Genomic DNA, 25,953 nt, shown 5'->3' on the forward strand with positions numbered 1-25,953 from the left:
AAAAAAAATAGAACTAAATAAGGCCTAAGTCTCGTCGGTCATGACCTTGTTTAGTTCCGAAAAGTTTTTGGGTTTTGGTACTATAGCACTTTCGTTTGTATTTGTTAATTATTATCCAACTATAGACTAAGTAGGCTTAAAAGATTCGTCAAATAAATTACAGACAAACCGTGTAATTAGTTTTTATTTTCGTCTATATTTAGTGCTCTATGCATGTGCCGCAAGATTTGATGTGAAGGAAAATCTTCAAAAGTTTTTGGATTTTGGGTTATCTAAACAAAGTCTAAAGGTTGAAATGTCACCTTGAAAGTTGAATACCAAAAGCGGCCAAACAGTTGTCAACGTTCTTACGTTCATACATTCTTATAAAGCGATTCTCCCCCCCTCCCCAAAATATACATATGATTTGATTCAGTATGGTCTTCAAGATCCTTTGATCACTAATATCTCTTACAATATGTTTTCTAGTAACAAAATTAATTATTAAAAAGTAGTTGAAAAAAGAAAATTGATGTAACCACTTTTAAAATATGATTAGCATAACCGTGGTAAGAGATAACAAAGTTCAAATGCTTATGTTTCAGGATGGAGATAGGAAGAATTAATTAATACCATTAGGGCACTCCCAATGGTATATTTATTGTAGTTTCTATTCCTATTAAATATCCTGCCAACTAAGCATTTTGCTGACGTGGCGTTGAATTTATTGAGGAGAGATAGAAAAAAAGAGAGAAACGGTTTCTTCAAGAGGAAACCGAGTCCTCACGCATGCCGATGCTCCAGGAAACGGCCAGAACAGCGTTGGGAAGACCCTGGTCGTTTCTTTCCTCTTTCTCTCGGATCCCTTGTGCTGCTGCCGGATCCCCTCCCTCGCGCTCTGTTCGCTAGAGGCCGCTCGCACACGGGACAAGATTCATGGAGCAGCTAGTTGCCACTTGCGGAGGCTACTTCCCTTGCATGTTGCATGGCGCCATGGCGAACAGGCCTCCTGGCTAGTGAAAGCCATTTGCCTCATACAGCAGGGAGCCAATGCTAGATTGCTGATGACAGATTGTTTCTTGTTTTTCATTTTTTATATTAAGCTTGTGGGACCTATATATTTTCTATATCGCTGTCTTCAAATAGGCTCTTCAACATTGTTATATTTTGAACTTTTAGTTTTGAACATGTTCAGAGTTGTTATCAACGTGATTGACGATGTGGCAACATGGGTTCCTACATGGATGTTTGGCACAGCTAATTGTTCTAAGTTTTTAATACATGCATCACCTTATTAAATGTTATTCTTTATAGAAACTGCTATAAGAAACTAAGCATTGGAAGAGTTAGATCTATACAAGAATTTATTACTCTTGGAAACTACAACTAGAAATTACCATTGGGACTGCCCTTATAAACTCCTTGGAGATATGAGTGTCCTAGTATCACTTAAATACACGCACGTTTTATATTTTAGGATTTGTTTGGTTAAATTTAACTTCTCGACAAGTGAGATATGTATTATTTTTAGATCATCTTCAAGAGAATGTCATCGTAAGTTTAGATTGACTAGGTTTACATTTTTAACACTTATATCTCTGAACAGATTATATTCTGAAATGTAAATCATTAATATAATAATACTTATTAGACTTGGTAAATATTCTTAATACATATATATATTATTAATGTAATTAAATTGAGATAGGTTGTCATAGAAAAACTGGCCGCCGAAGTCAACCCTGCCAGCCGACCAGCTTCGCCTTTGCCTAGCGGCGCCGAATCGCACATGGCGCCCACCGGCCACCGGCCACCGCCCCCGGCCCGCCAAAGCTACACCGCGCGCGCTCCCAGGTCCCTGCCTGCCCCACGCGGCACGGCGTTGGACGCGCCTGGTCGGCGTGCCTCGTACGTCCCGCGGCCGGTGCGTCCCACGTGCGGCCGTGCGTGACGACGACGACTATTCTTTGCCCCCGGCCCGTGTGGGGGAGTCTCTAGCTCGCCGTCTCCTCCGCGGCACGCCACTCCGAGTCTCGAACGAACATGCGTTGACCGCTAGGCCCGTCAAGGTGCGGACCACAAAAAATCGTTCCCGGCGTCACTGCAAAGCCCGCGCGGGCTGTGCGGCTTTTTCCTCTCTCAGGCGAACCGGGCCCGGTCCCCGTTTTCGCAGGCTGTGCGGCCTTTTCCTCTCCCAGGCGGCCAGGCAAGAGTGTTGAGCCCAAGTTCAATATGCGGCCCGGGCCAGTACCGACCGATTGCCAACCGGTCGAACTGACATGGAAAAAGTCCGTCCTCTCAACTTTCACAAAAGTATTTTCATACCTAAACTCTAAAACCAGACAAAATATATTTTTCAACTTTTAAAACCATGCATATTACATCTCTGATCTGGTTTTAAAAGCGGTTTTGTCTTTTTTTTTATTTCGGCTGATTTTTTGAAAAATCAAAGTAAATTACATAAAAATCATAAAATAGAAAAGTCAATTTTGTTAAGTAGATCTACACATTGAATATATAATATAATATGTTTTAGTACAAATTTTTTGATGCAGCTTTAGATCTATGCTTTTATGTAATTAACAAGACTAATTATAGCTACAGTTCTATGGTCCAATTGTGATAAAATTTATATGATGGGTTAATTATTCTATGCTTGAGTTGTAGTAAAAATTTCATACTCAGTGGATCATGAATTACTTAGTTATAGATTTATTTAGATTTATGCTTGTTAAATCTTAATAAATCTATAACTAAGTTACACATAATCTAATGAGTATGAAATTTTTACCACAGTTCAAATATATAATAATTAGCCCAACATAAAAAAATCACCATAATTGGACCATACAAACTATAGCTATGAATTATTCTAATTAATTATAGAAAAACACAAATCTAAAGTTACAACAAAAACTTTGTACTAAAGCATACCATATTATATGTTCACTGTGTAGATCTACTTATCTGGAGTCCAACAAAATTAGTTCTACTATTTTATAAACTTTATGTGATTTACTATAATTTTACAAATATTCGGCCGAAATAAATAAAAATGAAAAAAAAATACAAAACTGCATTCAAAACCATTCATAACCATGTTAGGGACGTAATATGCATAGTTTTCAAAAGTTAAGAGTTCAGGGATGAAAAGCAAATTTTTTCGAAAACTGAGGGATCTAAAATGGACTTCTTCCAACTGACCTTTTTTATATTTTAGTCGTTTAAAAAAAATTTATAGCTCTGGGATAAATCTCGTCTTTGAACCTGGGATCAGTGTCGTGGCTACCAAGGTAACACATCTCGATGCTATAGATCCTAACGCCGAGGTATTTATCTCAAACTGATGTGGTAGATGATATATGACAATGATGTGGAAGGTAGGTTGACGCCATAGATCTCGGGGCGAGGTAATAAACCTAGGCCCTGTTTAGTTCATCCTGAAAACCAAAAAGTTTTCAAGATTCCCCGTCACATCGAATCTTGTGGCACATGCATGAAATATTAAATATAGATGAAAACAAAAACTAATTACACAGTTTAGCTGTAAATCACGAGACGAATCTTTTGATCTTAGTTAGTCTATAATTGGATAATATTTGTCACAAACAAACGAAAGTGCTACAGTACCGAAAACTTTTCACTTTTCGGAACTAAACAAGGCCCTATAGCTCGTGCCGTCGAACTAAGGTCTCAACGAATTTTTTTAGAATATTGTAGTATTTTTGTTTGTATTTGATAAATGTTATCCATTATAGATTAACTAGACTCAAAAGATTCATATTGTGAATTACAAATAAACTGTGCAATGAGCTTTTAATTTCATCTATACTTAATACTCTATGCATGTATCTAAAGATTTGATGTAACGGGAAATTTTTTTAAAAAAATTAAGTTTTAAGAAGGAAGTAAACAAGGCCTAAACAAGCACACGAGCTTGTACCGTTGTACTACTGCATGCCTACATTGAGTTGAAAGGTGTACGTCTGTGTGCATCAGCGGGCATGCTGGGCACGATAGTCCTTAAGTATGGACTACCAGTCTACTAGCCTTAGGCCTTGTTTAGATAGAAAAAATTTAGATTTCGCTACTGTAGCACTTTTGTTTGTTTGTGATAAATATTGTTCAATTATAGACTAACTAGAATTAAAAGATTCATCTCGTGATTTACAGGTAAACTGTGCAATTAGTTTTTATTTTCGTCTATATTTAATGCTTCATGTATGTGCCGAAAAATTCGATGTGACAGAGAATCTCGAAAACTTTTTGGTTTTCAGGTTGAACTAAACAAGGTCTAATATGTTTTGCACAGAAATGGAGACACTGAGACGACCTGCCGGAGACCAACCTACCAGTGTCAATTTCAGGCGACGAAACAAAGTGCCAGTACCGTCGTTATTGCCCGCCTTAGGGCAACTTTAATGTATACTCTCTCCATCCCAAAATAAAAGTCACTATAGATTATATATTAGTCAATATTTCTCAACTTTGATTATTTTATAAAAAATATTAACAACATTTATATCTTTAAATAAGTCAATTATGAAAATATATTCAACGATTTATCAATGATATCAATTATGCATCATAAATTTAATATTCCCTTATATATTTGGTCTAAGTAAAAAAATGGCTTTTTATGAAGTATGAATGACATTTATTTTGGGACCAAGGGAGTAAACTTGAGAGGAGATGCAAGCTCCAATGGAGACACTGAGAACTCTTGCAATGTGTGAGAAGAGAAGGAATGGACGAGTGAGACAGATGGGTGAAGACGATAGCAGAAATTATTTGTTTAATGTTAGCACCAGGTGCAAAAGTGGTTTCTCACTAGCACTACCTCTATAATATATTGCACCCCTTTCTTCTCTCTCTTCTTTTTGCATCCTCTATTCCTCTTACTGTATATACATTGGAGCCCTAACTAAACAGAGCCTAAAATTCATGAACATAGACATCTCTCTGACTTGCAACATTATTCTGCACAAGTAAAACTCGTGAACATAGGGTGTACAAAATAACCATTTGCATAAGGTAACAGGACCATATATCTTCCAAGAAGCGGGTAGATAAAAGCAACCATTGCATCTTAAAGCTATGTTTGGATTCTTATATATAATAGTTATCTATTTTAAATCTAAACAGATGCAGCTATAAAATAAATGATTATTAGTTAGCTCTTTAGATAATAACTATCTTACTAGTTGGATCAAATCAGATAATAGCAACTAATAGTTATCTTAGTAGCATTTTTCATTTGTTGTGTGCGTCCAAACACCTCCAGCTAATAGGTAGCTAATACTTAGTTAGCTAATACTAGTATTAGATATGAGCTATTAGCCAACTAACTATTAGCAAATGATGAATCAAACAGGACCTTAGTAAAATCATTGTATTTTAGTAATCTTAGTAATTGGCCTAAGGTGATTTCCAGTAAACCATTATTGTAACCATGATAAAAGAAATATACCGGACAAAAAATGTCTTAGTTTTTTATTACCCAGAAAGAGCACATGAACATATAATATAACTGGATAAAAGAGGTAGATGTTCTAATTAAGATTACAGCCTAAGGTGATTTGCAGTACGATAATGGAAATAATTGAGTAACTGCTAGTCAGATCAAAAGGTACGAAAAGACACTTCCGCACGCCCTCCATATCAATTGATGTAGCCAGATAATTACGATACGGAGTATATCTTCTATTAGTTTGTTTATTATTACCCAGAAAGAACACGTGAACGTATAATATAACTGGATAAAAAAGGTAGATGTTCTAATTAAGATTAGCCTAAGGTGATTTGCAGTATCGTGATGGAAATAATTTAAAGAATTATGCTTACATATGTTTATAATTTAAATAACTGTATACGATATGGAGTATATTATTATATTATATTCCTCCACCAGTTCATTTTGTATTTTTTTTTTCAATCTATTTCTTTTCTTTCATGTCAAGACAAGGCGCCGCTCGTAATTGGCCATTATTATTCCAGTCCTCCTCTTCTCCATTCCACTCGTCCCCTTCCTTCCTCCCCTTCCGTCTCGCAACAGGCGAGGCGACAGAACACGTCGTGGAAGCGAAATATAGCCCGGGCAGGCGGGCACCGATCCCGAGTCCCAACCTGACGCAACGCCCCCCGTCCCGGTTGCTTGCGCCAACGCAGGCGCCCGCCCCGCCCCGCCCGGCCGCCGCGCGAGGTAACTAATGCCTGATGCCTCCCATCCCCGACCCCGACCCAGCCCCGATGTTTGCGGCTTATTGATTTCTCCGGTGTTTGATTGATCCTGCGCGCCATAGCTGTCGTGCCGTAGCTTCCCACGGTTTCGAGGTGGGTTGGGGTAGGTTTTGATCTCGGTTTTGTTTGCTCTGGGGGTGGGGTGGTGGTGCCATGGCGAGGACGGGGGCGGGAGGGGAGGCGGTTGTGGCCGTCATGTGCTTTTCTGTTTCGGCGCGCTCTTGGGTTCGATTCTGATGGGGTTTTCGGCCATCGATCGCGTCTCGGTCCTGCACGCAATGCAGAGGGGGGTTACGGTTCCTTGTGTTCTTCCTCCCCGCGTCGGGATGCTGGTTGGTTACCGCACGAGCGACGGGATGCTTCGGCCGTTGTTTCCTTTTGATCTCTGTGACCCTTCTGGGAATCGATTCCATGCCCGATTGGTCGCAATGTGCGGGAGGTTTTTGTGTGTGTGCTGTTTTCCTTCGCTGGCTGGTTGGATTCTGCCGCGAAAAGTTCTCCCCCTTGCGCACCCTTTTCCTCCTCCAGATATCTTTATTCGTCGTTTTCGTGGTTCCTTTTGGGTGCGTAGATTCCCTTGCGTGGTTAAAAGGCCAATAAGCTGCAGCGTTTTTGTCCTCATAGTTCTTTCCTTGTGACAGAGGAACATCACAAATTGTTTGGTATCTTCTTCGGAATGAATCATTGTTGATCATGTTGTTTGTAGTGATTGTTTGTAAGGTGAAACATGTTATGTGTTTGGTGATGTTCTTACTAGCATTCAAATGACTCCTGATACATTAGTTGTTTATCAGTTGTTTTTTTATCTGATGGATTCTCCGATATATACTTGGACCGTTATGTTTAGCAGAATGATAATCAATCAAATGTTCAGGATTCATGCTTGGGCACTTGGGGGTGAAAAATATCTTATTCGATTTTGTTAAATTGTGAAGTGACTCATTCTCAATGAAATGGATCATGTCCCTTTTCAGTATCTTTTCGTGTTATTTGCACTCTTAACCAGCTAGTTTAGTTTCATTGTTTGAGGTATGGTCCTATTTGCTATTATCAAACATGAAGCATAAGATAAGAGGAAAGTGTATGTTGCTTCATTGTCAGATTTAAAACAAGCTAGGTTGCCATATCCACATGGTTTCCCATTACACATTTAATTGTGGGATCTGTATGATTTCACATGACGCATTTATAACATCCATTGTATGTTTCATGGATGATTATTTAATTATTGTATAGTAATGGCCCATTTCTTAGCGCATTTTTACATTCATGTGGGCAAGTTGTTGTTGACATTTGGTGGTCGCCATTTATTGTGCTTATGCTCTATGGTTGAATGGTGTGCTTCATTATCTGACTTGTCTCTTTCACTAGGTTGTTGAGTCTAGATACCAGATGATGGATCTGTCCATGACTTCAGTGCTGGCAGCTAAGGCCTACAAGTACAAAGCAGAATCGCTTGTTAAGGAGTACCTTCTTGCAGATTCGTATGTTTCATACACTGCTGTACTTGGTGGGATCCTGATGTGCAAGATGGTACCATTTGCCTCCTCTTATCTGTTGACTATTTGACATTTTATGATCAGACTTCCTTCAGATTAATATATGCTCTCAGTCTCATGTTTGTATTTAATTGGGAGCAAAGCATCACTGTAACTTTAGTAGTTCCTTTTTTAGAAGGAAATTGCTATAGGTAAACATAGGACTATGGAGTAGATTAGAAGTAAACAAAACTTATAGATGGAAGGAAATTAGATCATAGGTGTATCTGGGATTGGTTCAAAGTTGAAATTATTTATCTCGTCAAAAAAAAAAGTTGAAATTATTTGTGATTTTGACTATGGTTGTAGATGCCAATTGTGGTAAATTTCCAAATTACTTTTGTAAAATAGTTTCAACAGTTTGCTTGGACTTATAACTCAGGTTTATTTTGAATTGTTGAGATTTAGCTGAATTCATGGTAAGTTAATATCAACGAACACCTTTGAAGATAAGTACGTTTTGTGTTTACATAAATTAACATGAATGGATCTTTTTAACAAAACTGTTTGACAGAATGGCAGCTAAAACTTTTTTTCTTGAATACACAGCTTGTCATTGCATTAAGAAGAAGAAATGTGAAGACAAAACACAAACAACACCCACCACACCCGTACAGAGATATTTGTGATTCATTTATTTAATCTCTGTTAGTTCATTTATTAGGCCCAGTTTCACTTTACTATTTTTTAGATAAATCAGCCGACTTCAGGGTGCCTTAGAAAATTAGCTGGATTAAATCATTAAATGTTTCTGAAAAAGTGCTTGAAGTATTGCTAACTTGGACAACATTTGGTGTAGTTATCTATAGAAAATTAGCAAGTGTGTTGCTAGATAAGTTGGTAACAACACACAAACAATAATTTTGTTTCTGTTACTGTGCCAGCCTTAAAACTGTTGCATGGATTTGTTGTGATTGATTCCTATGTGCCTGCATCTCAGAACTCTAGTTAGTTCTGTTTTGAATAAGTTCTACCCAAGGCTAACTTTATGCTTTGTTTTCTCAGGCTTATGACATAACAAGTATAATCAGCTTATTGTACTATAAGGGTTATGGTTCACTTACAAAAACCCAAAAGCTTGAGTGGAACAACAGGTCAAACAGTCTAGTTGCAAAATCTATGCCCAATTTCGTGTTACTTCTATCAGAATTTATGTTCAACACCCACTGTTTACTTGTTCAGGGGCATGTCCACTATCCATGCGATATTCATCACAGTCATGTCAGTGTACCTGGTATTCTTCTCCAACCTATTCTCTGATCAGCTGGATGGACCAGTAACTTTTCGGAGTTCAAATCTATCCATTTTCACTCTGGGGGTAAAATATGTTAATATTTCAATTCATTCCCGTTCAATAAAGTCTATGTTATCATTTAGTTTTGTCTCTTTTTCCTCATATTAACTGAATTTTAATTTGTCCAGGTTTCTGTTGGGTATTTCATCACTGACCTTGCTATGATATTATGGGCTTATCCTTCTCTTGGTGGTATGGAGTATGTAAGTGAACATATCAGATCACTAACTTATTTTTCATTTATATATCTCCTTTGCTTTCAGTTTCTACCCCGTTTGTATAAAAATACATGCTGATTTAACATGCCATAGTCTACTAAATCAACTTTGAGTACTAATATGCACCACCCTTGTGTGTTGGCAAAAAACTATGAAAATATGGTATAGTGAAAGTATCTTTCATGGTAAACCCTATTACTTTCACTTACTTATGCTAGAGATATATGCTTTGTTGGATCATATTACTACAAGTTGTCACATTTTGACTGCACCTTACGGTAACAAACATACATTTTCAGGTCCTTCACCATATGCTGTCGCTTATTTCTGTAGTCTTTGCTATGTATTCTGGGGAAGGACAGTTGTACACATACATGTGTCTCATCTCTGAAACAACCACACCTGGAATCAACCTCCGATGGTATTTGATGAAATGAATGTGCACTGTTTTTTTAACCATCTTATTACTTCAATGTATCTGACCTGTTCTGTCATCAAGGTTCCTTGACACTGCTGGAATGAAAAAATCCAAGGCCTATCTTGTCAATGGTGTTTCGATGTTTGTTGCATGGCTGGTATGTTACTACGATGTAATTTCATGCTGCAAGTTATGAAGAAAGCATTATCTGCTATTTGTCTTAGAATATTCTAACATGCTTTAACACAATGCTGTGTATCTTATACTTCACTAAACATTTCCAATCTCTTTTGGTCTATATGAGGCTGGAGGATATTTTATACGCATTTCTCATTCCCATTTCGCTTTGTGCTTCAGTATGATTATTTTTAATTATAGAAATATGAATGCTAAAAACTGGTAGCCGTGTTTAATTGTTTTTGTCCTAATCAGTGCCAGTCATTCTTGTACTGTTAGTGACCTTCTATTATTTTCTCTCTAATTGTGAAGAGCCAATTGCTTCATGCAGGTGGCACGGATAATTTTGTTCGTCTACTTGTTTTACCACATCTACTTCCACTATGATCAGGTATTTTTCTCTTGTCATCACATAAAAACTGGGGTACACATCAATATCTCACCGATGATTTTGAAGCTAAATCTGTTCAACAATAAACTTATCTTGTATATTCTGTTTTGACAGGTCAAACAGATGCATACCTTTAGCTGCATTCTGGTATTTGGTGTGCCCACAATACTGCTTGTCATGAACATAATGTGGTTTGCGAAGATCTTGAGAGGCCTTAAAAAGACGCTTGCCAAGAGGCAGTGAAAAGAAGAATGGTAACACAAGCTCAAGGACATCGACAACCATCCCTTCGTACAGTCACTTTACAGTTACATGCACTTCCCGGGTAAAGCCGTCAGTGCAGCTTGTAGCACAAGCTAAAGCCCTTGTACATGATCCTGAAATATGCTAAGCACAGCTCAATTTTTTCCCTGGATGCTCTGCCTTGTACATAAGGCCGTCTGGTTATGGTGGAGGATGTTTTTTCCCCTGTGGATTGGATGATTCTACACCTTAACAATTTAGGTAGTCTTATATAGACCTAGGAAGGTTGAAATTTGCCCCTTCTAGCTACAGGTTATGCAGTTCTTACCGTTCTGACTTCAGAACTGTGTCGGATGCATTCTCTATCCGTACAATTAGAGTTGCAAGCAGTACTTCATATCCAGGTGTTAAATTCTTCATGCGCGGTTTCAGTTATTTGTCAACTCTGGTAATTCTCGTTGTGCAGGTGATTTAAGCGGTCACAAGGAGATAAATGAAAGCATGCAATGGTGGTTTGAATTTGGATTCATTTGATCTTTTTGTTTGATGTAGGTTGTGTCTAACTTGTCTACTGTCTTTGGTTTGATCGGTCCAACTTGTATTGATTTGGTGGTGTCCAGTGTTTATACCTGGAAATGTTAACTCTTTTTCAGGCAAAGATCTGGACAGAAAGAAGATTTACTTACTACCTGATTTTGATGCATCCTAGTATGCAATTTTTATAGTGCAATCTGCACGTCTTAGTATGGTCCACATCGTTTTATTCTACACAAAGTGTATGCCTGCTGACGGCCCTGTTCATGAATCATGAACAGCCGTAACAACGAGTAGCAACAGATAGGTTTGCCAAGCTCTTTTTTTTTTGAACTACGATAGGCTGCGGCTAAGCAGCCCTTGGAACGACCTCAAGAGGTCTTTGTTTTCTGCACCGAAGATCTCATCCGCCTTCCTCAGGGTCTCCTGCAGCACAACAGTTTACGCGAATATCAACAATTCGGTGCATGAAGAAGTGAACAAAATCTTTTGAAGACTGATACTTGGTCAAAAGCTTCCCACCTCTCGAGATTGCCTATGGGCGTTGAGCTCCTTGATGTTGGCGAGAAAAGCCGCAAATTGTTCGTATGACAGGCGACTTCTGGGGATGTGAATTCAACAAGTTATATGCTATTTTTGTATGAATGAAGAACTGGACGTAGGTCTTCATATGAGGGCAAGCATTGGGACAAGCATACCTTGCTTGACGAAAGAACTCTTTGCCATCTACTCTTGTACCGCGTCCTGATTCAGAGTTCGTCAGGAAAATGCCAGGGAAAAAAAGTTATGGATTGCCTCGTGTGCCACTAAGGATATGAATGCTCATTTCAGAGAGAGAGAGAGAGAGAGAGAGAGAGAGAGAGGATCTGAATGCTCTCACAAGTCCAAAGCACTACCTGAGGTGGAGTGTCCACGAGGAGGCGAGTTGGCTGCAGAGGACATCTTGCTGGAGGGCAGCCATGGCGACATCGCCATGTGGCCGTCCAACCGCGGCGAGGTGGCGCCGGACGCCAGTTTGGGCGACACCGCCGTGGAGTACCTTCTCGGGGATGTTGCGGCGGTTCTCAGCCTCGTCGCAGGATCCGAGGTGAGGCGTGGAGTGATGTTCGTGATGGTCAGTTTCTGCTCGAATGGCCTTGTTACTGCTCGAAGAACGCGTACAGGACACCGGCCAAAGGAGCATCAGAAGCTACTTATTTTCGAAAAAGACTTGCAAGATTGTGAAGATGCGTGCCATGGTTACTGATCATACCTTCCTGATTTATGCTTTCGGCTTCGTTGGATTCGTCTGATAGAGAGGATGTTGGATGGCTGTTCTCTAGTCCATCTTCATCAGAAAGGAAAAGGATGCAGAGATGGACAAATTAATGGTATCATACCATATGAACAGAGTGGTAAGACAGTGCAACGCAAGTAGACGAGACGCTGTGCAAGGGACAGACAGTACCTTTCCAGGAATTCGCCTTTGCCACCGATTGCTCGCAGGTTCTTATGTCTACTGTTTCCTGAATCTGTTAAGGGGCACAACACGGAACATGAGTACTTGAGGACATCGGCAATGATCTTTCACTAGTGGCTGGCACGAACCAACGGAAAAGGCAGGCAGGAAATGCAGAGAGGAGGATGAACTCACTTGGGAATTGTCATCGCCCAGCGACTGCATCAGATGCCGCTTGAAGGTTTCCAGCTGCATGTCAGTTAAAGGAAATGGGGAAAAAACAAAGAGAGAGGAAGAACTAATTTGAGCTGACTAGCTGAGGTACACTGAGCTTGATCACATCACAAAAGGTAATCACCTTGGCGAGGTCCCTGGCCAGCTTCTTGGACGTCTGCGCGAGCGAGTCCCGCTCCTTGACCAGCTTGGCCTTCGCCGACGACGCCAGCAAATCGCAATCCAAATCAACCACCGGCCATCAGTAAGCATGGCAAGACGCCAAGACACCCCAAAAAGCAACAGAATTCAAAGCGGCCAGGTGATGAATAAACTCTCACGTTGTCGTCGAGCGCGGCACGGAGTTGCGCGTCGGCGTCGCGGAGTGCCAGCTCGAGCTTGGCGGCCCTGTCGGCGAGCTCGGCGGCGAGGCGGTCCCTGTCGGCCAGCCTCTGCCGTAGCCGCGCGGCCTCGAGCTCGAGGCGCGAGGCCCGGGACGCCACGGCCACGGCCGTGATCTTGCGCGCCACCTCCAGCTGCTCGTACGGGTCCGGCGGCAGCGCTGCCGCGATGGCGTCCGGCAGCTCCGCCTCCGGCGCGGGCTCGGGCTCGGGCCCCGGTGCAGCAGTGGCCGCCGCAGCCGTGGGCGTCGGGGTCTGCGTCATCGGAGGAGGCGGAGAGCGTGCTAGTGGTGGTGGTGGTGGTGAAGCGGGTGGCGAGATCCGAAGCTGGGAGCCACGGTGGTTTATCATCGGGAGAGCTCGGGCCGTGGACTGTGGGGGCGCGACGAGTGGCGTGGCGGGGTTGCTTTGCGTGCATTTGAATACTACGCGCCGCACCCGCGCGTACAGAGAGAGTTGTCCTTCTCGATCTCTTCTCTATCCCTTCGGCTTTGTGCCACCTTTGGGTCGAGGAGGCGACGCTGGCCGAGTGCCCGGTGCTCCTCCCGATTAGGCCTTGTTTAGTTCTAAAATATTTTGCAAAATGGACACTGCAGCTCTTTCGTTTGTATTTGACAAACTCAATTATCCAATCATAGACTAACTAGGTTCAAAAGATTTGTCTCGTCAATTCCGACCAAACTGTGCAATTAGTTTTTATTTTTATCTATATTTAGTACTTCGTACATGTGTCTAAAGATTCGATATGACGGGAAATCTGAAAAATTTTGCAAAATTTTTTGGGAACTAAACAATGCCTTAACAAATTCCAGTGCTGAACGGTGTGCAGTGCAGCTGTCTCCACCCATCCACTCAGATCCTTTGGAGCAGACGCTTCATGTGTGAGTGTGACGTGTTTGTTCTTCGCGGACCTAGTTTCCAAAAAAATTTGCAAAAAGTTTTAGATTTCCTGTCACATCGAATTTTATGGCACATACATAAAACATTAAATATTGATAAAAATAATAACTAATTATACAGTTTATCTGTAATTTGCGAGACAAATCATTTGAGCCTAGTTAGTTTATGATTGGATAATATTTATTAAATACAAACAAAAGTGTTATTATTTCTATTTTGTAAAATTTTTTAGAAGTAAACAAGACCCTAGCAAGCGATTTGTCGGAGACATGCGGCAAAAGTATTTGTTAGATAGTTCCTTTGTCTAAGAAAAAATGCAGTCTTGTGCCAGTTAAAGTGACTCACGTTTCATTAAATTTTTAGTGAATGTTAATTATATTTATGACTCAAAAAAATATTTCATAATTAATCTAATAGTAATTTTAGTCATAAATATTGATATTTTGATCTATAATTGAACAAATTTATAATAATACACTAAAACACGACTAGAATTATATTTTTTTAGACGTAGGGAGTACTCACTCTAGAATAAATGTATATCTTATTTCATAAGTAAACTACTCTTAATTTTGACTAAATTTATTAAAAATAGTATCAATATTTATATCTCTATAAATATGCTTACCATAAAAATATATGATGTAAACTGTGTTTATTTCATATCATAAACATTGGTACTTTTCTACATATTCGATTAAATTATGAAATGGTTGATCTTTGGAGGATCCAATTTTATCTTTCATATACAGCTGTGTTTAGTTTGTCTTTTTTATATATATATATAATAATTGCCGTTGCCGATCCGCTGGTAGCAACACACATAAATAAATAAAGATACAGAATTAAATAAAACAACGTCCTCTGGGTGTACATTCCTTCTAGTTTATGGAACTGGCCACGAGAACAAGAAACCATCATCATCACTCGAGAACAAGAAGCCATCATCAGGGCGTACGGTCTATGAAGGGGTCTTCTTTAGAGAGGACACCGTCCATCCAAAATAGGCGGGGCAACTCGTTCTGGAGCACGAAAGGAAACAGAGCACATCTTGAGGTTGAGGCTCTGTTCTCAATATTGAGCTGACTGCAAATGGTCTTCAAGCCATTCTGGAGTGCAACCTCCATTGACACATAACTTCATGACCTCGAGGATCCTGGCTCTCTCGACAAAGAACTTTGCGAAGTCAACCTGTGGCTCCCCTCCTATATACGATTGCAGCACGATGGTCTTGAGACTGTGGTCAAGACACTCGACAGGACCAGTCTCCATCGCATGCAGAAGAAGACGTTCCAAGCTTGCAGCATCCTCGACGACTAGCTAGGGCCTTGTTTAGATGTAAAAAGTTTTTGGATTTTGACACTGTAGCATTTTCGTTTTTATTTGACAAACATTGTTTAATTATGGAGTAACTAGATTAAAAGATTTGTCTCGTGATTTACAGTTAAACTGTGCAATTAGTTATTATTTTTATCTATATTTAATACTACATGCATGTGCCGCAAGATTCGATGTGACAGGGAATCTTGTAAAGTTTTGGGTTTTTGGGTGTATCTAAACAAGGCCTAGATCGGTCAGGCCGTTGCTGCATGGCATGGGGCTGACCGAGACGGCCAGGTACCTGAGCCTCGGTAGGGAGAGGCGCAGCCGACGGTGGCCGGAATTGGCGTGAAGCACCAAAGACTCGATACCGGGGCTATGGGAGATGATGCGCTGGTGGAGCTCCTCAGTGATGTCGACGTAACGGAGCGAGAGGTCCATGGTGGTACGGGGAGATCAGATCGGCATCTAGGAGGATGTGAGCCCCGTCCTGATTTGGGTCCTAGGGTTTGGGCGAGGAAGGAAGGGAGCCGGAGAGGTAAATTTTTTTTTGAGGGACATTTGCATTGAGATGCGTGCATAGAAGAGTGTGTCCTTGAGGTGGGCAGAGAGGATGATGGAGGGGAGGGGTCTTTTCTATATTAAGATCTCATCAGTTTACCCTTCAATTCAGTCGTTGTAGTATAGTGGTGAGTATTCCCGCCTGTCACGCGGGTGACCCGGGTTCGATCCCCGGCAACGGCGCTTTTTAATTTTGTTGTTTTTATTTTTCTTCTTTTTGTATTTTGTTTGTTCCATTTCCTTTTTTTATTTTTCCTGCTTTTTTACTATTTTATTTTCCTGTTTTAGATATTTTGTTCTATTTCTTTTTTTATTTTCTCTTCCTTTTGTATTTTCCTTTTTTTGTTCCATTTCCTTTTTTATTTTTCCTCCTTTTTTCCTTTTTTTATTTATTTTCCTGTTTTAGGGGCCTTGTGGCATTGCAACTTGCACCCGGGTTCGATCCTCCTCAGGCCTTGCGTGGAGAAGGAGCCCGGCACAAGAGGAGGATCTTGGAGGCGGCGGCGCACGGGAGGAGAAGCGGCACCAGGCCACCAGCGGCGGCGCCATTGCCCCTCGAGCGACTGTGCAAGAAGCGGCCCCAAACAGGGCCAAAAGACGGCCCACTCACCCGCTTCTGGAACCAAGCCTGAGGTCGGTCCAACGGCTACGACTTCGGGCTCCACCGCCTCCGCATCCAGGTTCTCCGATCCGGCCCCGTGCCGCGCCGCTCAAACCCTAAACCTCTCCTCTCCATCGGAGTCTCGCCGCCGCGCCATGGCGGCGGAACCGCCAGAGCCCGCATCCTCGCAGGATGCCCAGCTCGCAGCCTCCTCCGCCGCCGCTGTAGCCGGCGTTGGCGGCCCCAACCCGTGCTGCGCAAAGGTAATTGACCCTCCCTATTCTCACCATTACGCCGCATCGGGTCTTGTTGGGTTCTTGACGTGTCTTCTTTTTTGGGGTTTGGGTTCCGCAGCTGTGGAAGAAGTACCAGAAATTGGAGACGAGCCGGACGGCGCTGCGGGAGGCGGTGAAGCTCCTGCAGGCCGAGAACGAGAAGCTGCAGAAGGAGAACTCGGAGCTCAGCAAAGGTTCCTACTGTGTTCCCTGATTTCTTTTCCCAGTGCGCTGCTTTCTTTGTTTTTCTTTCCTGCATTACTATTCTGGTTACAAATAGAAAGAAAAGATTACCCTAAGTATGCAGAGGTAACGCACATGTTTAGACTGTATGCATTATATCTAGTAATTCTTGAGACCAACATTTTGTGTAGTTATAGGTTTTTGTGATATCTGCTGAAAGGCAAGTATTTTGGCTCTTCCTTTTTCATACCTAGGCTGCACTCAAAGAAAGCAAACTTTTTTATTATAAAAAACTACTTCTATGAAGTATCTAATGCTCTAAATTCTAATTTCATAGCATGCTAGTAGCATGCTAGCAGGAATTTTAACAGAAGGTGCCTATCACAGAGAAGATGTCTTTCAAAGTATGTCTGATTTCTCATTAATGCTTCATGTATTTGTTAACATCATGTTTGATTTCTCTTCAATGCATCTTTTATTTGTTAGCATCTATTAGCCCCCCAATTTTATCCTTACTGTAGTATACTCTAAAACACTTGATTATTTGATTTGATGGCACCCACCCAAAGCATATGTAATTCTTGATGAACAGTTGTGTATCATGCATACATCTTGAAACCATTCTTATGTGTATCATGCATACATCTTGAAACCATTCTTATGTGTATCATCCTTTAATGCTGTATTCTCTTTGTTTTTTCTTTGATGAATAGTGTGCAAGGAGGAACGCCTCCGAGGTGATTCAGCAGAAGCAGCTAGGGCAACTGAGTCTGATGCCAGAGATCTACTGGAAAAGGAGATAATTGAATTAAAGACGCAGAACTCAAGTTTGAAGCAAACACAAAATACCTGCAAAAATAATGATGAACTTTTACGCATCTCTGAATTGGAAGAAGAAAATAGAAAGCTCATACAGGTTTTAGGAGAAGAAAGGAAGAAGATTACTTCTGAGAAGAAAAAATTTGAAGAAGAAAAGTGCAAAACTCTAGAAATGCAAAGGATATTGAAGTCAGAAACACAGAAGTCTGAAGAGTATAGAAAAGTTGCTGATACAGAAAGAAAAGTTGCCAATGATTGGAGAGCATCATGTGAAAGGTTGAGGAGTGAAGGAAATCAAATCAGAGCACAGTTAACTGCTCAGATTCAGAAAACAGAAGAAATGCTTAAAAGGGTTGAAGCGGAGAAGCAGAAGGTAGCCAGAGAAAAGAAACATGCTGATTCAGAGAAGTCATTAGCTGAAAAGAACAAAACACTTATTGAAGTTGAGAGGAAAAAAGTAACGGAAGAGAAGTGCCGTGCTGACAATTTATTTGCAAAGTTAGAGGAGCAGAAGAAACTCAATGAACATTTGCGAACTAGCATACAAGTTGAAACAAAGAATGCAATAGAAGAGAAAAAACGAGCAGACCATTTGTTCCAGAAATTAGAAGAGGTGAGAAAACAGGCTGAATATTTACAGAGGAAGACAAATGAACTCTCTGCAGGTAGAGATGTAATTTCTTCTGGCAAGTATGGGCGGCGACATGTTGATAGAACTTCTGAGAGTGCAAATGTAAAGCTTCTCAAAGAGAAGCTTAAGCTGAAGAAAGAACAACTAAAGCATGTAAAGAATGTGTCCAAGCTAGATAAAGCAAAAACTACTTTAATAAGAAGAGAGCTTCAACGTTTAAAGCAAGATTGGATGCAGCTACTGGGTCGGTTTAACATATTGGATGACCACCTTGCTCGCGGTGTTGAAGGTATTCATGTCTTGACAGAGGTCTGTATCCTGCATTCTAGTTATTACTGTCTTCATCTATGTTTGTGAAGGTAATTTTGGGGAAAACAAGAATTTCTTAGCAATTGTAATAATAGTTCTACTTCTGGCATCCTAATAGAACAATGAACTGTTCTTCATCTCTATGCAATTAGGCATTTGTTCATGGATTTTCTTTCTTCTAATGCTAATAAAAGATTGATTTGTTAGTGAAATTATAGGGGGCAGTCATTCCATTTCTGAAATAGCACCTTTTCTCAGTCTTCATTTTTTTTCCTAAAAAATCTTCTTTGTTTTTCAAATTATATGAGTGGGGAAAGCGTCATAAGATGTGCACTTGAAAGTACCACGAGTAAATGCTTGGATATACCTCTCTGATCACTAACCCGTGTCATTTCGTACTTGGGGTGGTGGGTAAGATTATTTTTTCCTCATCAAATTCCATATACTAAAAAAAAATCTTATTGCATTAAAGTATTTTATATGTAATTGTTTCATGCTGTGGTTTTCTGTTCATAGGATAATCATTTCTTTAAGAAGCTGGCTCTTTCCACACACTGTTGCAGAAATTTTATCATGCTACTTTTTTAGTCCGATGATAGTATCATCATTTCTGCGATTTTTTTCCTGGCCACTACACACAAAAAAAAACTATAAAAATAGAAAATTTGGGACTCTTAGGTAAAGGGTGTAACTTTTAAATCAAGCACCCATGATATTTCTCCAAGGCTACAGGCCCACCATGCGGACAGTGTGGCACCAGCCCGGAAAATAAAACCATTCAACCTGCTTTATATTATCAGAGAGGGGAAATATTGCAGTAGCCACACCTGTATAAAAGGGCAAACATTTCGAAAAGGGTTATTCTCAAGATAATGGTCAGAATTTGTGAAACAGAGGGGATGTCTTTAATGATGTGGTTGCCCCGGTGGGTTGTGACTTCACATGGCAAAAATGATGTTCTTTTTATCTTTATGTTTTCTGCGAATCGAATGCTGGGTCAAACTAATATATCACTTATGTACTGTAATGTTGATATGCATTGAAATGCCACATTATTGGTTTTCCCTCTAGATCACTGTACAGTGCCTGTGAATGAGCAGATATGACCTGTGTATTCTTTGATCTTGTTCCTGATATATTGCATATGTTTTTTTTAAAGTTCATTTATACTTGTTATGTTCTATCTATATAAACTGATGTGATTACTGGCATTGTCTCATATTTACAGTTGAATCAGCATCCCGAGATACGTGGCTTTGAACAGAAGCTGCTTCCTAATGATTCAGTTCCAGCCCCATATTTTGGGTTGCAGGCTGGGATAGTTCCATTTGGCTCTTCTATCCCAAGTGAATACACTTCATATCAGTTACCCAGAGAAAGCTGCTCACGACCAATCTCAGGTACTAGTTCTGAATTAGGGCCCCCTCTTGGTAGCTCTCACAGAACAAAGTCAAAAAGTCAGCACAGATCTTTATGTCCAACATCCATATCTGATGAAAAATTCATGGGCTCACAGGGTAAGGATAGGCTATTTGTCTCATCGACAGACATCAGAAAAAAACATAATTCAGTTGTTTCTGAGCTGCCTCCTAAAGTTAGTAATGATAGAGCATTGCCTCCAGAAGCATTGAGGATACCCTTGTCTTGTGGTACGGAAGTTACAGATAAAAGAGAAACACTTGGTGGTGATAGGAAGAGAAAAAGGACCAAAAGGTCTCCAGAACCCTCGGCTTTTCTTCCCTCTAAAAGTGAGCTGCATTTGATACCAAAGTTGCATGCTGCCACTTCAAATGTTGCATTAGCATTTGAGGATGATCCTTCGTGTCTGCAACAAGGAAATAACACCATGTGTGTGACTGAAGGTGACATGGAAAATCATAGGAGAAAATATCTTGCTGTCTCTGATAAAGCTCCTCCATCCAGTTTCCCTTCTAAAGTGTCTTCTTGTGGAGGAAATGGCTGTGCTAGTAGCAAGTTTTCTTCATTGATCCCCTTTGAGGAAGTGGTCAGGGAAAACTGTTTAAAGTTGCTCAATATGGATGATGATGCAGATGAGGAAAAGTATAGAAAGGCAAAGGAGAGACCCCTTTCACCAAACCTGACTGTTATCCGACCCCGTAGAACTAAAGTGCCTACCTATGCAGAACCTCACGGTTCGGTTAGATCTCTCAACAATTGTTCTGCCTTAGGATCTGATGCCATTGATTCCAAGATAAGGCCCAAAGAAGTTAAAGAGCCTGCAATTCAGAAATTGACTCAAAATTGTATCCAACTTGATCCATCGTCAAATATAATCGAGTGTAGTGGCATTGCTAAGCCCCTTTCCACAAATGATAAATCCAATGCAGCTGTCAATGTTTCTTGTAGCACTAGTTTGGTCTTGGTGCCTACGAGCGCTTCTTTTGGCAGCCTTTTGCATGAGGATGTGGTGCAGAATTCTGTAGCTTCTTCTGCTGAGGGATTAGACAGTATAAGCAGACCAGTGTTATCAGGAAGTACCTGCAGTGGTCATTCAAATTCCATTTTACATTTGTCCAAGGAAGTGCCTACCAAAAACAGCTCACATCAAATTTGTGACAAATCATCAAGTCCTGGGCTGGAAGCTAATGTTGGAACAAGTGAAACAACAGTGACCAAGCCAAACAATTCAGTCTCTAATAGGTTGCTTGGGCATCATTGTGGATCCGAAAAACCTCCAATGCACTTAGTTGGAGTTACAGGAATGAAAAGAAGCAACATGATGAACATATTTCGGTATTGGGAGATACTGAGTTCTCAATCCCAAAAGCATTCTAACAAAGCTTCAGTTGATGGTCCGTTGCTTGATAAAGTGTCAACTGACACATTGCTACCTACAGAGTAGGTTTGCTTGCACTTTTTTAACTTAGGCTTTATATGCACTCTTTCATTTGCAATTTTTTATAAAAACTAAATGATCTGGTTTCTTTTGCAGTGAGAAGGTTTCCCTCATATTTTCCCTTTTGTTGTGGGATATTAGATTCACAGAAGAAACTTTTACAGATGGAAATTTTGCCTCACCAGCTTTTTCGTCAAGTGGTATTGCATCTAAAGTCTTCTACAATTTAATTGTTTTTCTTTCTCTCTCTGTAGCTCAGATTCTGTCCAAAATTTGTATGTTAAACTCTTAAACTTCCTCACTTTTTATTCTGGTTAGTAATATAAAAATGTCTGATCATAGGCTTCTATGCCATTTAGATGTGGCCACTAGTTGTCTATGAAGGGTTTGCTTGTCATGTAGCTGTAGCATTCTATCAGTGGCCTGTTATCATGCACATGTTATTACATACGTAGTTCAGAATTGCTTTGATGCACACATTATGGAATGTGATGTTTTTCCTACCTTTCTTCACCACTACCCAATGCGCTTTTGTTAATACATCAATAACATTGCTAATAACTCATTCTATGCTTTGACAGAGCTATTGTGTTGATTTGTTCATAGTCTTTGATCAGTATCATATACTAACTCCTGGGTTACAATTTCAATTTGTTATCCTCTTTGCAGTGAAATCTCATAGGGAAACAAGGTGGACCATTCTGAGAGCAGATGAGCTGGATGTTCTTATCTCCTTAATTGAAGATTTTCTCCTGAACAAAGAAGTTGTAGTCTGCGAGAAAATGGGACAGAAGGTTTTTGGCGCAAGCAAGGATCATGAATTAGATGATGAATCTGGTTTACAGCTATCTGTTAAACCTGCAAAAAGAAATGAATTTATTGCGGCTTGCATTCTGTTGGCTTCAATATGTGTGGAAGTGGGCAGAGTGGACATTGTATTAGAGGTTTCTTACAAAGTTCTTCAGATGGGTAAAAGTAATCTTTTGTGGACTCTGCTAGCTCTCCATGTCTTTGGTTCCATGTGTGGTGATAAGTTTCTCCCACCAAAGAGTTGTGACTTTCTCATGACAGCTATACGGTTACTTGTCCAGCTTCTTGAGAGCAAGGACACATCTCTGTGCCTTGTGTCATCATATATCCAGTCAAATAAACCAATAACATTGCCGTCCTGTGCACATTGCCTGTTTAATGTGGATACGGTTTCCATAGACGGTTTCATCTCTTCACTATTGGATGAACTGGATTTATGTTCTCTTCAGTGGAATAACCGTGCCTGCTCAAATGAAACTATCACAAGGTGCAGTTCTCATTTGGGATCAAGTGGACTTGATACCAGATGTAGTGAAACTTGTAATATCTTCAAGCAAGGAAAACTATCTGAGGATACTCATAACTACCCTGCAGCAATTAACTTATGCTACTTCACCGAGCTAATTTCTTTGCTCGAGCTCTTTGGGATTTATATGGTATGATCATCTGTGACCTCTGCTTATTTTTTGTTTTTTTCAGCAAGTATTCATGCATAAAAATTCTGATGTGCTAATATAACTTTTTGGGTTGTAACTTGTAAGCCATTGATATTTGGAATTGGGATTTTGCTTGTTGAGCATGACCATCATCCATGCACAGCTATAAATTGTGTTCTGACTTTTATGGGTCAACTTTTTGTTCCAGTATCGACTGATTATTTTGTCTTCATTTTTAGAGCTGTGAGTGGACATACAACAATGTCGTTGTCCGTCTTCTGGAGATTCTGGAATCGTGCATGTGCCATGACTATTCAGCTGCTCTGTTAGTACTTGTCAGCCAACTTGGAAGGTTTGCCCTGTTGCCCAAATACGGTCTTGTATTGAACTGTTCCATGGTTTTTCTTTTTGTGTTTTATTTTCCAATGCATGAACAGAGAATCTACCACCATAGAATTTTTGATGTGCATGTGTTGTATGTGGCACTCTGTTATACCTGGAATCCTGTATAGAAATGAGAGGGTGAGAAGAAAGGGGGGTAATGCCGCACACACCAAAAGGGGCTGGGGCCAGTGGGCACCTATATAGAGAGATCAAATAGATACAGGATTACAGTTAGTGCCATATAATGTTATATCCATAAGAGGAAGCATATATATGGAAGGCACCAATATAACAAGGAACAAATTCCTGTGCAATCACAAACAAATCCTGGATGGAGATTTGGGTGAATTTGGCCCTAAATTGCTAAAGTGGTGTTTTTTTTTAAAAAAAAAATGGTCTGGTTATTATACCAGTTGTTCCACTGACAGGCTGATGTAAAGATCATAATGTAGTATAGCTGTTTGGTAACTTCCCTGTAGGGCAATTGCAAAATTCCAGATATGTGATGGCTAAGACACCGGGTCCTTGGCACATTCTTTGATCTACTTTTTTCCCCATTCCGCAAATTTGATATTATTAATTTCCAGTATTCCATCATCCAAAGCTAAAACCAACATTCTGTAAAATGTGTAGGCCTCTGCCATGAATGTACATTTTGTTGTTTGGATCAAGCACGAGTACATGCATGTGCATATTCAAAGTATACCTTTTGTTCTGACTTGTATTTCTAAATTTGTTCCTGATGCGTATGATCTGCTCTGTTCATGTCCCAATTTACAGGTCCTTTGTCGATGATGTTGGTTACGAGGATAGAAGTGTTAGTAAGCTGAGGAACAAATTATTATCATTGTTAACAGGGACAAGTTTTACAAAATCATGGAGTTTAAGTGTTCAGTTTACTGTCATTGGTGCATTGGTCAGCGTTCTTCCACTGCCATTTGACAAAATTGTTGCCACTGAAAGTAGACAATTATCAGGACCCTTTGTTGTGCAAGTGAAGCAGATTTCTGAATGGTTTGTTCAGTTAAGCAGCGAGCATCAATCTTTAGCTCGTTCCTTTTTAAGCTGAAAGCTTTGTGCCTGACATAGACCATTTGATGTGTCCCTGCACAGACTTATTCATGGTCCTATAACAAGACGTTGGATTACTCCCTTGCCTTGACACTGCATAGAGGATGATGTTTGTTCTTGAGTGTGGAGATGCCGAAGTATTATGAAGATTGTCATTTTTGTCAAGGTTATGTTCTTGAGTGTGGAGGAGCAGGTAAGGAACCGGCCAGCAAAGCATTCGGAGATGCAAATGCAAAACACCAGAGCCAAGAAATGTCGGGTTTGGTAAGTTGAAACAGGATCGCCAATTCTTGCACTGTTGGATGTCAAGCTCGATTAGTACATCAGAAAGGTTGTTCCAGTTAGGATAGCCGAATGGTGATGATGGTGTGTGGTTTGGGTCTCTATTGGTCCGACATATCTGCAATGTCACGAATGGTAGTTGGTTGATGAATGTGATCTGGGACTCTGGAGTATGTTTAGCTGACACAAGATCTTCTCAAGAAGTGAAGTTTTTGATCCAGGTACCTTGGTCCCATGAGAGCCGACCTTTGGTTTGGTGATAGGCAAGTTTTCTGTGCCAGTGCTTGTGCGCAAGAAAGTGATCCAAATTTTGATGACACCTTTTTTACCATGCTGTGCCCTTTTCTCTTTTCTCCCATTAGATGGAGGTAGATGTGCTACCTTACCTAATTTGTCCAAGAGGTATTTGCATATCAACTAGGCCTGTAACATGACGTTCGCCATCGTCTATGAAAGCAAATGATTTCTTGGCCTTGGCTTTGTAAAGTATGAATTTCTATATGTTTACTCTCTCCGTCTCAAATTATGTCATTCCAAATTTTTTAGAGTTAAAGCATCTTAAGTTTGACCTTATACCAAATAAGTCTTCATTAATTAAATTTTCATAGTGTACTTAATTGATATATCATAAATCTTTATAGTTCTTTCTACAATTTTGGTTAAATTTGAGATGCTTTGATTCTCCAAAAAAAATTAGAATGACTTATACTTTGAAACAAGGGAGTAGCTTATAAATTTTAATTCTCGGTCCCTCCATCCCTCCCCCATATTGAAACAAAACTACTATTTTCCTCAAATGCACTAAAACATAGTTTTTGTGCAAGCATGATCTAATGGTCTACAGTTGCTATTCGAATGTTTAGGATATATTGGAAGACATTCTTTGGCAGCACTGTTTTATTGCCAGCTGTGGTGACCAAATGAGAATTGCAGTGAAGGCTTCTGTTGAGCTCATTGCAGTGGTGGCCTATAATGAACCCAGGCTCGGGTCGCGTCATCGCGTGGCGCTCAAGAGTCAAGACGAGCCAAAGCCACAAGCCCCACAAACGTGGCGAAAAATACCTGCCGTAGAAGTCCCAGTGATAAATCCAAAATCCTCGCGACCACCCCCAAGTCCCCCATCGGCACGCGGTGGGCAACGGCGAAACCCCCCGCGGCGCGGCGGGGCGACTGGCGATCACCCCGCCCGGCCCACGTGCACGTCGACCGA

General features: G+C 40.4%; 3 protein-coding genes and 1 non-coding gene across 8 annotated transcripts; 3 read left to right on the forward strand and 1 right to left on the reverse strand.

Annotated features, from left to right (window-relative positions):
- LOC8072121 (transmembrane protein 56) lies at nt 5,983-11,020 on the forward strand. Of its 2 annotated transcripts, none has more exons than XM_002456360.2 (9): nt 5,983-6,181; nt 7,591-7,752; nt 8,763-8,851; nt 8,940-9,075; nt 9,180-9,254; nt 9,569-9,690; nt 9,769-9,844; nt 10,196-10,255; nt 10,370-10,754. In XM_002456360.2, exons 2-9 carry the CDS (start codon nt 7,612-7,614, stop codon nt 10,496-10,498), a joined length of 828 nt encoding a protein of 275 aa, XP_002456405.1. In that variant the 5' UTR covers nt 5,983-6,181; nt 7,591-7,611; the 3' UTR covers nt 10,499-10,754. The 2 variants fall into 2 exon arrangements, with proteins under 2 accessions (XP_002456405.1, XP_021313343.1); XM_021457668.1 differs by lacking the exon at nt 5,983-6,181 and adding an exon at nt 6,898-6,939 and having other exon boundaries at nt 10,370-11,020.
- On the reverse strand, nt 11,192-13,508 carry LOC8072122 (uncharacterized protein At4g15545). Of its 2 annotated transcripts, none has more exons than XM_021457666.1 (9): nt 13,025-13,508; nt 12,829-12,897; nt 12,666-12,719; nt 12,480-12,543; nt 12,285-12,359; nt 11,929-12,174; nt 11,731-11,776; nt 11,555-11,630; nt 11,192-11,458 (listed from the first exon to the last, which is right to left on the reverse strand). In XM_021457666.1, exons 1-9 carry the CDS (start codon nt 13,433-13,435, stop codon nt 11,366-11,368), a joined length of 1,134 nt encoding a protein of 377 aa, XP_021313341.1. In that variant the 5' UTR covers nt 13,436-13,508; the 3' UTR covers nt 11,192-11,365. The 2 variants fall into 2 exon arrangements, with proteins under 2 accessions (XP_021313341.1, XP_021313340.1); XM_021457665.1 differs by having other exon boundaries at nt 11,555-11,633; nt 13,025-13,506.
- On the forward strand, nt 15,977-16,048 carry TRNAD-GUC. Its single transcript has one exon. It is a non-coding gene; the product is annotated as a tRNA-Asp (tRNA).
- On the forward strand, nt 16,302-25,290 carry LOC8079260. 3 transcript variants are annotated; one of them, XM_002456361.2, is made up of 9 exons: nt 16,302-16,729; nt 16,821-16,935; nt 17,638-18,683; nt 19,912-21,542; nt 21,637-21,740; nt 22,210-23,006; nt 23,246-23,358; nt 24,171-24,413; nt 24,504-25,290. In XM_002456361.2, exons 1-9 carry the CDS (start codon nt 16,622-16,624, stop codon nt 24,550-24,552), a joined length of 4,206 nt encoding a protein of 1,401 aa, XP_002456406.2. In that variant the 5' UTR covers nt 16,302-16,621; the 3' UTR covers nt 24,553-25,290. The 3 variants fall into 3 exon arrangements, with proteins under 3 accessions (XP_002456406.2, XP_021312329.1, XP_021312330.1); XM_021456655.1 differs by lacking the exon at nt 16,302-16,729 and adding an exon at nt 17,262-17,328; XM_021456654.1 differs by having other exon boundaries at nt 16,303-16,729; nt 24,171-25,290.

This window comes from Sorghum bicolor, chromosome 3, assembly GCF_000003195.3.
Source record: "Sorghum bicolor cultivar BTx623 chromosome 3, Sorghum_bicolor_NCBIv3, whole genome shotgun sequence".
NCBI classification, from domain to species: Eukaryota; Viridiplantae; Streptophyta; class Magnoliopsida; order Poales; family Poaceae; genus Sorghum; species Sorghum bicolor.

Excerpts from the sequence above, each read along its gene's own strand:
- LOC8072121 (XM_021457668.1), top strand. The coding sequence starts at position 6,913 with ATGTTGTTTGTAGTGATTGTTTGTAAG. Across the intron at positions 9,255-9,568 it reads CTCTTGGTGGTATGGAGTAT|GTCCTTCACCATATGCTGTC; the intron begins GTAAGTGAACAT and ends ATACATTTTCAG. Across the intron at positions 10,256-10,369 it reads TCTACTTCCACTATGATCAG|GTCAAACAGATGCATACCTT; the intron begins GTATTTTTCTCT and ends CTGTTTTGACAG.
- LOC8072122 (XM_021457665.1), bottom strand. The coding sequence starts at position 13,435 with ATGATAAACCACCGTGGCTCCCAGCTTCGGATCTCGCCACCCGCTTCA. Across the intron at positions 12,898-13,024 it reads GTGCCGCGCTCGACGACAAC|GCCAAGCTGGTCAAGGAGCG; the intron begins GTGAGAGTTTAT and ends TCGTCGGCGAAG. Across the intron at positions 12,544-12,665 it reads TGGGCGATGACAATTCCCAA|ATTCAGGAAACAGTAGACAT; the intron begins GTGAGTTCATCC and ends GCCCCTTAACAG.
- LOC8079260 (XM_002456361.2), top strand. The coding sequence starts at position 16,622 with ATGGCGGCGGAACCGCCAGAGCCCGCATCCTCGCAGGATGCCCAGCTC. Across the intron at positions 18,684-19,911 it reads GTATTCATGTCTTGACAGAG|TTGAATCAGCATCCCGAGAT; the intron begins GTCTGTATCCTG and ends TCATATTTACAG. Across the intron at positions 24,414-24,503 it reads ATTTCTGAATGGTTTGTTCA|ACTTATTCATGGTCCTATAA; the intron begins GTTAAGCAGCGA and ends GTCCCTGCACAG.